Source organism: Saimiri boliviensis, chromosome 1 (assembly GCF_048565385.1).
Source record: "Saimiri boliviensis isolate mSaiBol1 chromosome 1, mSaiBol1.pri, whole genome shotgun sequence".
Taxonomy (NCBI): Eukaryota; Metazoa; Chordata; class Mammalia; order Primates; family Cebidae; genus Saimiri; species Saimiri boliviensis.
In genome coordinates, this window is record NC_133449.1 from 76,857,093 (window position 1) to 76,873,108 (window position 16,016).

At 37.4% G+C, this 16,016-nt stretch overlaps 1 protein-coding gene across 7 annotated transcripts in view; it reads right to left on the reverse strand.

Moving 5' to 3' along the window:
* SANBR (SANT and BTB domain regulator of CSR) overlaps positions 1 to 16,016 on the reverse strand; it is an 87,400-nt gene that overhangs the window by 13,961 nt on the left and 57,423 nt on the right. For 4 of the 7 annotated variants that reach the window (XM_074399491.1, XM_039463357.2, XM_039463359.2 and 1 more), the window contains 6 exons: positions 15,912 to 16,003; positions 14,553 to 14,581; positions 14,398 to 14,471; positions 13,816 to 13,904; positions 10,363 to 10,454; positions 7,306 to 9,476 (listed from right to left, as the gene is read on the reverse strand). In XM_074399491.1, the coding sequence (XP_074255592.1) occupies positions 9,440 to 9,476; positions 10,363 to 10,454; positions 13,816 to 13,904; positions 14,398 to 14,471; positions 14,553 to 14,581; positions 15,912 to 16,003 (413 nt within the window). In that variant the 3' untranslated portion in view covers positions 7,306 to 9,439. Of the gene's footprint in view, positions 1 to 7,305; positions 9,477 to 10,362; positions 10,455 to 13,815; positions 13,905 to 14,397; positions 14,472 to 14,552; positions 14,582 to 15,911; positions 16,004 to 16,016 lie in introns of those variants that run through there. The other 3 variants (XR_005577717.2, XR_012517720.1, XR_012517722.1) reach the window with 2 other exon arrangements.

Sequence of the window (16,016 nt, forward strand, 5' to 3'; positions counted from 1 at the left end):
TTGATCTGTATGCCTGTCCTTATGCCAGTACTGCACTATCTTGATTATTGTAGCCTTGTAGTAAGATTGGAAACAGGAAAGCATAAATCTTCTAACTTTACTGTTTTCCAAAATTGTTTTGGCTGTTCTGAGTCCCTTGAGTTTTCACATAAATTTTAGAATCAGCTTGTTAATTTCTATCTTAAAAAAACATTTTTTTAACTGTTAGTAGAAACAAGGTTTCACCATGTTGGCCAGGCTGGTCTTGAACTCCTGACCTCAAGTGATCTGCCTGCTGCAGCCTCCCAAAGTGCTGGGATTACAGGCATGAGCCACCGCACCCAGCCAGCTTGTTAGTGTCTACAAGGAATAGAGTCTCTCACAAGGCTCTATGCTAGAGACTATGGTGAATCTGTAGATTAAGATGAGGAATATTCCCATCTTAACAATATTAAGTCTTCTGATTTATGAACATTGGATGTCTTTCCATTTATTTAGATCTTTATTTAAACAATATTTTATTTGAATATGTTTTCAGAATGTTTTCCATTTCTTTTGTTAATTTAATCCTTAAGCTTTCAATTTTTTGGTGTTATGTTTTCTTAATTTCAATTTTAGATTTTATTGCTATTGTATAGAAATAAGTTGATTTGTCATATTGATCTTGTATCCCTTAGTATTGCTGAACTTAATTATCTGTTCTAATTTTTTTTAGTGATTTTATAGACTTTCCTGTATACAGGATCATGTCATCTCTAAATAGATAGTTTCACTTTTTTTCCAATTTAGATGCATTTTATGTCATTTTTTGGCCCAATTGCCATGGCTAGACCTCCAGTACAATGTTGAATAGAAATGTCAAGAATGGGCATCTTTGTTTTGTTTATCATCTGATCTTAGTGGGAAAGTATCCATTTCTTCACCATTAAGTATAATGTTAGCTGTGAGTTTTTTGTAGATGTCCTTTATCAAGTTCAGGAAGTTCCCTACTATGCTGTTGTTTCTATCATGAAAAAATTTCGGGCTTGTCGACTGCTTTTTCTGCATCTATTGAGATGATTGTGAAACTTTTTTCTTTTTTTGAGACAGATTCTTCATCCAGGCTGGAGTGCAGTAGCATAATCTCGGCTCACTGCAGCCTCTGCCTCCTGGATTCCAGCAATTCTCCTGCCTTAGCCTCCTAGGTAGCTGGGATTACAGGTGCATGCCACTACACCCGGCTAATTTTTGTATTTTCAGTAGTGACAGGGTTTCTCCATGTTGGCCAGGCTGGTCTTGAACTCCTGACCTCAAATGATCTGCCCACCTCAGCCTCCCAACATGCTGGGATGACAGGTGTGAGCCACCACACCCAGCCCATTTTACTTTTGTATCATTGAATTTAGTCTGTCTCCCATACACTGCATTTAGTTGGGATTTTGTTTTCTTATCTACGATAGTTGGATATTCTCTGCCTTTTGATTGAATAACAAATTCACATTTAATATTATTATTTATATAGTTGGATTTACTTTTGCTAGTTTACTTTTTGCTTTCTTCACGCTTCCTATCTTTTCTGTTCCTTTATTCCTCTTTTACTTTCTTTTGCATTAAGTAAATATTTTCTGATGTAATATTAATTTTTAAATAATTTTTTACTATATATATATATATATATATATATATATATATATATTTTTTTTTTTTTTTTTTTTTTTTTTTTTAGGCAGAGTTTCGCTCTTGTTACCTAGGCTGGAGTGCAATGGCGCGATCTTGGCTCACCACAACCTCCGCCTCCTGGGTTCAGGCAATTCTCCTGCCTCAGCCTCCTGAGTAGCTGGGATTACAGGCACGCGCCACCACGCCCAGCTAATTTTTTGTATTTTTAGTAGAGACGGGGTTTCACCATGTTGACCAGGATGGTCTCAATCTCTTGACCTCGTGATCCACCTGCCTCGGCCTCCCAAAGTGCTGGGATTACAGGCTTGAGCCACCGCGCCCAGCCTGACTATATATTTTTGAATTATTTCCTCAGTTATTGCTCTAGGGCTTACCATAAGCATCTTAACATCAGAATCTGCTTCACATTTATAATAAATTCCAGTGAGATATAGAAACATTATTTCTATATAGCTCCATTCCCTGTTTCCTCTTGTGGTATTGTTATACCCGTATCTATATATGTTACAAACCCAGTAATACATTGTTATAATTATTATTTCACTTTGTCACCTTTTTAAAAAGCTGAGGGGAGAAAATGGAAGAAAAAATATATTTATAGCTTTTGTTGCATTAGCATATATATATATATTTGTAGTTTTTATTGAATAAAATTTATTTCTCATTTCTGGTTCATTTGTTCCTGTGTCATCACTGGGAGTCATTGCCTTTGTTCCTGTCTTACAATTGGGAGTCATTTCCTTAATCCAATACAGCTTTGCTCCCATCCACCTCCTTTGTGCTGTTATTGGCAAATATATTACATTTCTTTGGTATAGTCCCGACAATAAAATTACATATATATATTGAATTGCTTTTTAAAGTTAGTTGAGAAGAAATATGCATGTCATCTCTACTAATGTTTTTGTGTGTATATTACTGTCTAGAGTTACTTGTTTCAGCCTCAATACCTTTTTTTTTTTTTTTTTTTTTTGGAGACAGAGTTTTGCTGTTGTCACGAAGCCTGGAGTGCAGTGGCACGATCTCAGCTCACTGTGATCTCTGCCTCCCAGGTTCAAGTGATTCTCTTGCCTCAGCCTCCCAAATAGCTGGGAATACAGGCACCTACCACCAGGCTTGGCTTATTTTTCTATTTTTAGTAGAGATGCGGTTTCACCACATTGGCCAGGCTGGTCTTGAACTCCTGACCTCAGGTGATCCCTTGCCGTGGCCTCCCAAAGTGCTGGGATTGCAGACATGAGACACTGTGCTTGGCCACCTCAATAACTTTCTTTTAGTATTTTTTGTAAGGTGGGTCTGCTAGCAGTGAATTATCTCAATTTTTGTTTATCTGGTAATTTCTTCAATTTTGCCTTCATATTTGAAAGACAATTTTTGCTGAATGTAGGATTCTTGGTTGACAGATTTTCTCTGAGCACTTTGAATATATTATCCCACTGCCTTTTCCTCCTTCTTCATTTTGGGACAGGATTTCCCTCTGTCTCCCATGCTGGAATGCAGTGGTGTGACCATAGCTCACTGCAGTCTCCAACTCCTGGGCTCAAGTGATCCTCCCACCTAAGCCTCCCAAGTAGCTGGGATTACAGGTTTGTGTCACTATATCTGGCTATTTAAAAAATTTGTGTTGGCCAGGCTGGTCTTGAACTCTTAGCCTTAAGAGATCTCCCTCCTTGGCCTCACAAAGTGCCAGGATTATAGGCATGAGCCACTGTGCCTTGTCTGTTATCCACTGCCTTATGTTCTCCTCTGCTTCTGATGGGAAGTCAGCTGTTGATCTTACTGGAGTTCTCTTGTAAGTAAGGGCATTTCTCTTGCTTCTTCAAGCTTTTCTACTTGTCCTTGAGCATTTTTTCTTTACTCTGTGTGTTTCTGATTTCTTTGCATTTAACCTCATAGAGTTTGCTGAGCTTCTTGGATGTGTAAAATTGTTACCAGATTTGGAAAGTTTTCAGCTCCTATTTCTTTAAATATTTTTTCTCTTCCTTTCTCTCTCTCCTCTCCTTTTGGAACTTCCATTAGATGTATGTTAGCTTAATGATGTCTCATGCTTCTTTGAGGCTCTGCTCATTATTCTTCATTCTTTTTTTCTGTTTATAGTATTACTTTTAGACAAAAAGGTGGGGAAAAGGTGGGAAAATATAAGGATAAAAATAATTATATAATCGCTTTGGTGAGCTCATGAGATACTCATAATTTCAAAGCACCTTCCCCATAAAATGCTGCAGTAGTTTCTTATTATCCAAGTGTTCATGTTTAATATACTGTTGAGAGAAAAGGGTGACCATCAAGTCAGCTTATTTAACTTTCTATTCTGCTCAGAACTTGAAGCTGCCCAGATTTCACAGATTTCAGCTGGACTAATGTCTACATCAAACTAATCTAATCTATCTCTCTTTAGGGTGACAGACAGACTGATCTCGAGAATCCATGACAAGGTATTTGTGACAAGGCCTCCATCTGCTGAGACTTCAACAGGTGCAGATTAAAAAGATGCCAGGCTGGGGATGGTCCAGATATTGGAGATACCACCTACAAATGTGAACTCCAGAGGAAAATTTTTTGGTGCCAGCTGCTCCAATTACTGTTCTAGGCACTGGGGACATAGCAGTAGTCAAGAAGACCAGGTCTCTGCTCTGGTGGAGTTCACATTTTATTATGGGATACAGATTGCAAAACAACAAATAAAGGAAGGAAAGTATCAGAGTAATAATGTCAGGAATGCACAGAAATAAACTATGAGGATGTGACGAAAGTGACTTGGATGGATATTTTATACTAAGCACATGGGAAATGCCTCCTGTGAGAAAGTGATGTCCAAACTAAAACTTGAATTTTAACAGCCTTCTAGACAATGGGAATAGCTAATATCAAGGAACAGAAAGGGGGAATAACTTACTACATTCCAATGTAGGAAGAGGGAAAATGAAGGCTGAGAGGCAGCCAGGGCCTAGGCTGTGTAGGACTTTGCAAACCCAATTATAAAGGTTGGATTTTTTTCTCTTTTCTTTTGAGACAGTGGCACGATCTCAGCTCATAGCAACCTTTACCTCCTGGATTCAAGTGATTCTCCTACCACAACCTCCTGAGTAGCTGGGCTTACAAGCACCTGCCACCACGTCTGGCTAATTTTTCTATTTTTTAGTAGAGATGGGGTTTTGCCATGTTGAACAGGCTGGTCTCAAACTCCTGACCTCAAGTGATCTGCCCACCTTGGCCTCCCAAAGTGCTAAGATTACAGACGTGAGCCACCATGCCCAACCTGAAGGTTGGATTTTATTCTAGGTTTGATAGGATGCTATTAGGGTTAAGCATGGGAGTGCTGTGATCTGAGTCACACTGAAAAATCACAAAAATTGCTTTGTGCACAGTAAGTTATACAGAGATTGAAATGGAAGCTGGGGAATTACTTATGAGGCATTTATAGCACTTCATGCAAAAGATGTTAATAACTGGGGGTGCCGATAGTAGAGACAGAAGCAAATGGATGTGGAGTATGTATGGGACTTGCTGATAAATTGGATGTCAGGTGTGAAGAAAAGAGAATAATAAAGAATACTCTCTAGATATTTGCCTTGTGTACTTGGGTAGGCAATTATGCCATTTACTGAACTGGAAAATAATGGGCTTGCATATGCAGGGAGTTTGGGGGCAGGGATGGGAAGGGATATTACAAGTTCTATTTTGATTATGTTAAGTTGGAGATACCTACTGGTGCTCCAAGTACAGTGTTAAGCAGATAGTTGAGTAAACAAGTCTGGAACTACAGAAAGTGGGCTGGAGTCACTTGATTTCAGTCTGAAGAAGCTGCCAGTGAGGAAGGAGGCCTCTAAGAGAAAACAAAATAGTTTTCAAAGGAAAACTATTTCAAGAAGGTGTTGGAATGTGTTGATAGGCCCAGATTCCAACCCCGGTATGTAGTTTACTTTGACTCTCTGAATGCTCTTTTCCACCTGTAAAATGGGAATAATGTCCAATTTGGGGGGGGGGGTTGTGAGACTAAAGGAGATAAGACATATATCAGGAGCATGATCCTCAGCATATCCAAAGCATTCAACAAATAGCAACTATTAGGACCATCACTACCTTCAGTTTGCTAAGAACTGGCCGTGTTCATAAACAGTAAGAACCAAACTGGGTATATTTTCTCAAGGAAAGATACATCTTGGAAAGAGAGCTGCTGTTAGACTTTGCTATGGCCTTCACTTACTGTTTTTCAGTTGAAGCCTCTTTGAAAACAGCATAGCTTCCTACTGCATAGTTCCCTACCACATATCAGGAAACAATATTCCTTACCTAGCTCTTTCTACGAATACCACTTACTTTGTCTAAATAAGGCAAGACATTTAGTATGATTTTCCTTTAAGTTTCAGATGCCATAGAAACCACCAAAGTATTAGTTGCCTCCTTTCTTGCACTAAATACATACACACACACTCACACAATACACAGTCTTAGTAATTCAAGTTACAGGAAAAGGGATATGAAACTCTCAAAGAATTTAGGCTACCTTCCACATATTAACATAACAATGCAACAATAATAGCAAACATTTATGGAGGGCTTACTATAGGCCAGAAAGTACTGTGCTAATTGTTTTAGATCTATTAACTCATTTATTGTCCCAAAATCTTTTTTTTTTTTTTTGAGACGGAGTTTCACTCTTGTTACCCAGGCTGGAGTGCAATGGCGTGATCTCGGTTCACCGCAACCTCTGCCTCCTGGGTTCAGGCAATTCTCCTGCCTCAGCCTCCTGAGTAGCTGGGATTACAGGCATGCACCACCATGCCCAGCTAATTTTTTTATATTTTTAGTAGAGATGGGGTTTCACCATGTTGACCAGGATGGTCTCTAACTCTTGACCTCGTGATCCACCCACCTCGGCCTCCCAAAGTGCTGGGATTACAGGCATGAGCCACCGTGCCCGGCCTCAAAATCTTATAAGGGTGGAATATTATTATTCTTATACCATTTTCCCCAATAGATCAGCTTTAAATGAGAGAAGGAGAATTAGCCTCTTAGAATTAAACTGGCTAGATATCCCAGTCCTGGTAAGTGTGACATAGTTGCTCAGTGAATAGCTGAAGGTTGGTTGCAGAATTAATCCCAGGAATTGAAGACAAAAGACATTTTTTGTTTGTTTTTATATTATAACGTGCCTTTAGTAGATGAGCTTGACAGAGCTTCAGCCTCAGCTTCCAAAGCAACCAGAACATCTCACTGTACCTGGCTGAGTATAGTGAAGAAGTAACAAATAAATGCAATTGTGTACAATCAGCATTGTTATCAGATCATCTTTTCTGAAGTATTTTTTCCCTTAAATGTTTGGTAAATCTTTACCAGCATAACCTCATTTAAAGTAATCTTTTTTTTTTTTTTTTTTTTTGGACAGGGTCTTGCTCTGCTGCACAGGCTGGAGTGCAGTGGCATGATCATGGCTCACTGAAGCCTTGAACTCCCATGCTCAAGCAACTCTTCCACCTCAGCCTCCCTAATAGCTGGGACCACAGGTGGGTGCCACCATGCCAGGCCTAAAACAATCTTAAAATTTAAATATTTCACCTTGTAGCAGAGATAATTTTCCATGAAAACCTGTAGAATACAGAGCCACTCTAGACTTTTTTTTCTGAGAAGATGGAATAATTCAGATAAAGAGACTTTGCAAACAACTTTTGTCATTAACATTTATTTCAATTAAAGAAATGTGAATCCGGAGTTAACATAAAGTGAAATTTTAAAGTGTCTTGTAAAAGAAATGCTATTAAGAGTTTAAATGTTTGTGGGACCTGTGCTATGCATTACAGACAAACATTAACAAAATTAAAAACACTTTTTTAAAAAATTGAGATGGAGTCTCACTCAGTCGCCTAGGCTAGGAGTGCAGTGGCACAATCTCGGCTCACTGCAACCTCCACCGCCTGGTTTCAAACAATTCTCGTGCCTCAGCTTCCTGAGTAGCTGGGATTACAGACATACACCACCATACCCGGCTAACTTTTTTGTATTTTTAGTAGAGACAGCGTTTCACCATGTTGGCCAGGCTGGTCTCAAACTCCTGACCTCAGGTGATCCACCTGCCTCAGCCTCCCAAAGTGCTGGGATTACAGGCAGGAGCCACTGCACCTGGCCAAAAAGTACATTCTGAAGATAATCCAATTTGTAAAAATATGTAAAAATCAGTCCAGTGGTACAGTCTCCCCAGGGGAGAAGCAGTTTGTCTTCTTACCATCAGTTAAAAATTTAAAGAGGACATATATTTTTTCCTTATCTAGTCATGACTGTTACAGCACTGTTCATACGTACAAACTCAGATCCTTTTAAGAGAAGACACAGTAAACTACAAAAACAAAACAAAAAAAAAAAACCTCTGGTATTTAACAGAGTACTTACATGTAATATACTACAAGACATTTTCTTTAGAAAATAAAAGTCTATTTCCACAGTATCAAACAATTGAAACAAATATAAACCAGAACAAAATTTTCAAACAGAAGTTCAAAAACCTTGGCAAAGCCATACAAATATCAAATAACATCTAGCTTCATTTATCAACTAAAAGACTCACTAAAAAGAATGATTTCTGTACATGTAAACTGAGTGTAACACTTCAATATTTCACTGGAAATTGCTATTTTGTCACACATTATTAAAGTCTGTTCTCTGAATAATTTGAAGAAATTTCAATTATAAGGCAAATTAAGACTTAAAAAATGGAAACAGCACATCTTAAAGTTTTTTAGAGACCTACATATAATTTACAAACACATAATTTATTATATGGTTATAGTTTGGAACAGATTTTCCCTGAGCACTCTTTCTGCTTGGTTAGAAAAATTTAAACATGATTTATAAAATGGAATTATATTTGGATTTTTCTTGAATATATGTAATTTTTCACCCATCTAATGTTTTTGGCAAATTTAAGACATCTTGAACTAACAAGTATAACTGTTTTAAGGAGCTATTTGAATGGTTATAGAAATATGGTTGGGTTTGAGAGACCTGAGAACTGTACAGTGAGTGTCTCATAGAACAGAAATGATTTACTGTCCTAAAACTATCAATGATTATTTTACCAATTCAGAATACCACTAATTTCATAGAGGACAGAGGTAATAATCAGTAATTACAGCTCAGGTGATTAATAGATAAGCATTAAAATCTGAAATTTAAAAAAAGTTGGATTAACATTATACATTTCATTATATAATGCTGAAAAAAATTAACCTTACCTTTCTACCCATACAGTACTTAAATACCTTACCTTGAAACTTTATTTAATGCAGTCTTGAGACCTGTCACTCCTTAGTATTCATGCAAACTTAAATTAGCATCACTGGGAATTTCATCACACAAACTGCAGTTCTCAATTCTATCTCAAGATTTACAGCCCCAAAGACATACTACAATCAGTGCACATGCATGGTTAACACTGGTGGTTGTATTCCCCTAACTTTTAAGGTCTTAAAAAAATTTAACCACTTGACAGTTTAGGCCTCTTCCTTTTCAAATAAATAAAGGAAAACACAGACTGGGAATCTCAACTATGCGAATTTGTAAATAATTGTTTTCTACATAGCCTAGAATCATACTAAAAGAAAATTAAATTTAAAAAGTTTCATATTTACAATGAGATTTTCATGAAACCTAACTATATATTTCTTTTTATGATTGACGTGGATTAAAAGAATGATTAATAACATAAAACATTTGGAAGTCATTGTTCTGAAGATCTTCAAGAAGTGAGCAATTTCAGATTTCCAGGAGTGTGCCTTCTCTCTTTTTACTTATATTTTAAGGTGCTTTATGCAGGACGCCCTTGACCAAAACGACTTTTAGACCTAGATTTTTTAAACAGAAAAGGAGGTCAGAGTTGCTTCTAAAACAATAGGAAGTTGCTGCTCCTTTAGATTATGTTGGCTTGGCAACATCAAGGTTTAAAAAATCTTCTTGCAGCTCCATAATCTATTTTCTAAACTCTTAAAGGGAGATATATTTTTGGAATTCAGATTTGTTACTTCTCAGAGATGATATGTTATGCACATTATATATAATGGACCTGGAGCAGTGCCCCATAATCAAACACATTGTCTCTTCAGTAAAACAAATGAATACTTACATTCAGTGGGATGAATAAAAAATATAAATGGCATTACAGCAACTCAGTGCAAGTTTGAATTGCTACAAATGTATGAAAACAAATTTTAACTTTTTGAACTTCCTGGATTTCAGAATTACAAATAAGGAATTAGAATCTGTAATATTAATGTTCAAATCTCAGTAACTGTTAATCTCTAATGGAAAATTTGTGATGTAAAATGACACAAGACCCACCAGTTAGATTTTATTAAGAGAAATAAAATATAAAGCAGAAAGTGGTAAAGACTTCAGTGATTTATACAAAGTATTAATATGTGATCTACAAACAATACAAAAATTCTGCTACTTCACAGTAGCATTATAGCTTACATTTTTATCAGAAGTTGGCTCAGAATAAAGCTGGTCCAAGAAGCAGAAAACTTAAAAAAATCCACAAAGCTATACTTTCATTAGATTTTATCTTTTAAGTTAAAATCTGGTTTTGATTAATGCTTTGATAATATAGTCACTGAAACACAACATAAAACCAAACTCAAACTGTATGTTTCTAGCGTTCATATGATTTATCTTAAAAAAAAAATTCACTTCAAAGCCAGTGACACTCCAATTTAGTTTATGCTGATTTACCTTGTGTTTTTCTCTGAGCTGCTTTGGCGTGCACTGACTGGCACTGAGGCCTTGATCTGTGCTTCCAGCCTGGAATAAATACCTCCTGCAAACTGTAGAATAAAGAAGCAATATTGTTATCTTCACAGAATCAATAGAAGCTCTGCTACATTAAAATGGGATTGCTTTTTAATTTAGAAGTAATTTTATTTTTATTTTAAAAATCCAATCTTTTTGAGGTTTAATTACATAAAGAAAAATGTACCATTTTAGTGTACAGGTGTGGGTTTTGACAAATGCATACAGTTGTATAACTACTGTCACAATGAAGATATATAAAATAGTCCAATCCCCCCCAGAAAATTCGCTCGCTCCCCTGTAAAGACAATCTAGCTACCACTACCAATTCCTGGCAACCATTTGTCTGTTTTCTATCCCTAGTTTTGCATTTTCCAGAACATTATGTAAATAGAATCATACAGCATGTAGCCATTTGAATCTAGCTTCTTTCACTTAGCATAACATATAGGAGATTCATCTGTATTGATGCCTAAGAAGTCTATTCCCCTTTTTTTTGGAGATAGCATCTCACTGTCAGCCAGGCTGGAGTGCAGTGGTGCGATCAAGCTTACTACAGCCCTGACCTCCTGAGTGATCCTCCTACCTCAGCCTCCAGAGGAGCTGGGACCACAGATGTGTACAACCATTCCCAATTAATTTCTTATTTTTTGTAGAAACAGGGTCTCTCTATGTTGCCCAAGCCAGTCTTGAATTCCTGGGCTCAATGTTCTTTTTTATATGCACAGTTTATTTTCCCATTTCCCAGGTAAAGGACATCATTTATAGTATTTCTAGTTTTTAGCAATTATGAATAAAGCCATTATAAAAATGTGTGAACTAATCTGTATGGTGAGTGAATGTTTACAAGAAACTGCCAAACTATTTTCCAAAGTGGCCTTTTTTTTCCCTGCATTTCTACTAGCTATATATGAGAGTTCCAGTTGCTCCAGATCCTCATCAGCACTTGGTATAGGTCTCCTCCTTTGGAGACAGGGTCTTGTCCTGTTGCCCAAGCAGGAGTGCAGTGTCATGATCTTGGCTCATTGCAACTTCTGCCTCCCAGGCTCGGGCAATCCTCCTACTTCAGCCTCACAAGTAGCTGGGACTACAGGCACCGCCACCACACCCGGCTAATTTTTGTATTTTTTTGCAGAGATAGGGTTTCACCATGTTGCCCAGGCTGGTCTCAAACTCCTGGGTTCAAGTGATCCTTCTACCTCAGCCTCCAAAAGTTCTGGGATTACAGGTGTGAGCCACTGTATTTGGCCTCATTTAGGTTTTAATTTACATTTCTCTAATGACTAATGATGTTGTATCTTAGCACATCTAATAATATATGCTTATTTGGCATGGAAATCCTTTTTTTTCATGGTGTCTGGTTACTCTTTTGCTCATTTTAATTTTTATTATGTTTTTAAATTTATTATCGAGTTTTGAGAGTTCTCTATATATTCTAGATACACATACCTTATCAGATGTTTTACACATATTTTCTCATAGTTTATGGCTAGTCTTTTTATTGTCTAAATAGTATCTTTTGAAAAGTAGAAATTTTAAATGCTGATGAAGTCCAATTTTTCATTTATGAGTCACGCTTTTGGTGTTGTAGGCTAAGAAATATTTTCCTAAAGTCATAAAGATTTTCTCCTATGTTTTCTTTTAGAAGTTTTATAGGGGGCCGGGCGCGGTGGCTCAAGCCTGTAATCCCAGCACTTTGGGAGGCCGAGGCGGGTGGAACACAAGATCAAGAGATCGAGACCATCCTGGTCAACATGGTGAAACCCCGTCTCTACTAAAAATACAAAAAATTAGCTGGGCATGGTGGCGCGTGCCTGTAATCCAAGCTACTCAGGAGGCTGAGGCAGGAGAATTGCCTGAACCCAGGAAGCGGAGGTTGTGGTGAGTCGAGATTGCGCCATTGCACTCCAGCCTGGGTAACAGGAGCGAAACTCTGTCTCAAAAAAAAAAAAAAAAAAAAGTTGTTTTATAGGGAAGTAAGTTTTTAAATAAAAGAATTAGGGCAAGAATATGGTACTTACATAATACCAATATGAATGATAATACATGATGCCATGACTAATATGTAATTCTACCAAGAATATACATGTTTCTTGTCATCATTTTCAGCAAGATAACATCTTATTTTAGAGATGATATCTAAGCACTACATGCAGAGTTGATGAAAATCAGTACTTTTAGACAGTCACCCTCTGGATAGTCAGGATTTGGTCAAGAACTAATAATCTACTCTTGGTGTGATGACACACTTTCAGCAATGATGTATTTTATTATGTGTGTTATAGATGATGTCTGGACCACGGATAATAAGACACGGCGGAAAACTTTTATGTGAGCAAACAGGCTAACTGGTACAGAATATAAAAAATAAGTAAATTTGGCCAGGCACGGTGGCTAACGCCTGTAACCCCAGCACTTGGGAGGCCGAGGCGGGTGGATCACAAGGTCAGGAGTTCAAGATCAGCCTGGCCAACATGGTGAAACCCTGTCTCTACTAAAAATACAAAAATTAGCTGGGCATGGTGGCACATGCCTGTAGTCTTAGCTATTCGGGAGGCTGATGCAGGAGAATCACTTGAACCTGGGAGATGGAGGTTGCAGTGAGCCAACATCACACCACTGCACTCTAGGCTGGGTGACAGTGTGAGACTCTGTCAAAAAAAAAAAAAAAAAATCCCATAAATTTGGCTGGACGCAGTGGCTCATGCCTGTAATCCCAGCACTTTTGGAGGCTGAGGTGGGTGGATCACCTGAGGTCAGGAGTTTAAGACTAGCCTGACCAATATGGTGAAACCCCATCTCTACTAAATACAAAAAAATTAGCTGGGCATGGTGGCATATGCCTGTAATCCCAGCTATTTGGAAGGCCAAGGCAGGAGAATCGCTTGAACCTGGGAGGTGGAAGTTGTAGTGAGCTGAGATTGTGCCATTGTACTCCAGCCTGGGAAACAAGAGTGAAACTCTATCTCAAAAAAAAAAAAAAAAAAAAAAAGGCCGGGCACAATGGCTCATGCCTACAATCCCAGTGCTATGGGAGGCCGAGGTGGGTGGATATCATGAGGTCAGGAGTTTCAGACCATGGTTAAACCCATCTCTACTAAAAATACAAAAATTAGCCGGGCATGGTGGCGTGCTCCTGTAATCCCAGCTACTCAGAAGGCTAAGGCAGGAGAATCGCTTGAACCCAGGAGGTGGAGGTTGCAGTGAGTTGAGATGGCGCCACTGCACTCCAGCCTGGGTGACACAGCGAGACTCCATCTAAAAAACAAAAACAAAAACAAACCATAAATTACTCTTTTAAATTTCTACCTAAAACATCTTTATAATCCTAAGCTGAAAATAAAAGTAGGAAGGTATATTTTACACAAGTATAATACACAAGTACATGATTCTTACTTCTTTTGCTTCCTTTGACTTGACTCGGTCCAGATCCCCCAATCTCATTTTTATTAGGTGCCCTGTAATTTCAGACATTCGCCGTTGATCTGAAGGGAAAAAAATTGTAAACTTTACTTTTCATAAGGATGATATATAACTTTTTATTTCTCAAAAAAAGGCTGTAATCAGCAAGGGTTTATGAAAATATCTTTTGATATTATTTTACAGACATATACATCTATATGTCTGAGAAGAATTTAAGTCAGCAAGTGGCAAAGGACTCATTTATGGATAATTGTGCTGCTTTTTAGATTACCATAAAACAGCCTAAAACATATTCAGTCACCTTTACAGCAAAAGTAATGGGCCAAAATCAATCTGAGTGATCTCAAAACCACAGATGCATAAAATAATACATTATTCAGTGGGGTTGTCTAGTAATGAAACTCTAGTTGTTGCCTAAGGAAATATACAAAATTTGTGCCTTACTTTAGCTAGATAGAACCTCTAGAGCTATTCAGCATACTTTACAAAATTAAAGACACACCAATCATTGCTATTTACAACCAATTTGTACATTACCCAAATAATAAAATTTACCGTCTTCTCTTTGTGCATCCTGGTTGAATCTCAAGGATCTTGTGGCATCCCATTTATTCTTCTGCATACTCACACTATTGAAAAAATTGAACAAAAATCAGCATTGATGCTTCTTTAAGAGTGGATATCCGATTGGATTAAGGAGCAATACTCACACGAAAGGAGACACATCTCTAGAAGCTGACTAAAAAAAAGTAGACAACATTAAGGCCCAGTTAGAACATGTTTACTGATTAGTGCTATAGTTAGTAATAAAAAGAGTTCAGACTTACTAAGTGCATGACACTGTACCAAGAGCATTACGAGTGCTATTTTTTTTGAGATAAGTGCTATTTCATTTAAACCTTGCACCAACTACATGAGACAGGCATTGTTACTATCTTCATAATAAAACAGGTTCAGAGAAGTTAAGAAACTTTTCCAAAGAGATACAGACCTAGAATTTGAACCCGGCTTCATTTGTAAACCTTGGAATCCTAGCTTATGCAATTTTTTTTTTTTTTTTGAGACAGGGTCTCACTCTGTTGCCCAGGCTGGATGCAGTGGCATGATTATAGGCTTCTCTGAAGCCTCAACTTCCTGGCCTCAGGTGAGCCTCCCACCTCAGCCTCCTGAGTAGCTGGTACTGCAGGTGTGTGCCATCATATCCGGCTAATTTTTGTATTTTTTTTTTTTTTTAGTAGAAACAAGGTTTTGCCATGTTGCCCAAGCTGGTCTCAAATTCTTGGGCTCAAGCAATGCACCCACCTTGACCTTTCAAAGTGCTAGGATTACAGGCATGAGCCATCATGACCAGCCAGCTGATATAATTTTTTTAGAATTAACCCACTCTTATGCCTGTGATACTTAACACAAAGACAAATGTACAATATGCCCAAAGTAACTGTGTAGATCTTAACTCAGCATCAACCTATCACACATTTTTGAAATTGATGGTTTTTCTTATAGCCAACTATGGTTATTACTATTCTCTTATTCCTACCTCTCTTTTTTATCCCTCCCTTCAAAGGCATGGAGAAATAAAACTTATTTTTAAATGTCATAAAATATAATTTATTTTTAATTTAAAGTCTATTTTTAATTTTTTGAATAAGTAATATTGGTTCAAAATTCAAAAGGTATAAATAGCATGTATAATGAAAAGCCCCTCACTTTTGTCCCTTACACATTCAGTTCCCTTCCTGAGAGGCAACCCATTTTATCAAGTTCTTATGTAGCCTTCCAGAGACATTTTATGCATATACAAGGAAGTTTATTTGTATTTTTCCCTCATCTACTTTACACAAATGGTAGCATACTATACCACTATACACTTCTGCACCTTCCTTTTCTCATTTGTCAATGTATCTTGGAGATCATTAATCTCAGTCAATAAAAAACTACTTCATTAATTTTTACATTGGTAGTATGCCATGTGTCTACATTACTCTTAACTTTTGATTTTTTTCTGGCTATACTCACTTGCTTATTTTTCCAAATGAACTTTAGAATAACAATAGATTATTTAGAGTTACCTTTTCCAATGCCTTTTCTTTCTTCTGTGCACAGGGTGAAGATATCTGCTTTTTTGGTTGTCTGGTGAACTTCTTTGGCTTCTCCTTTTTCCCTGATAATGAGAG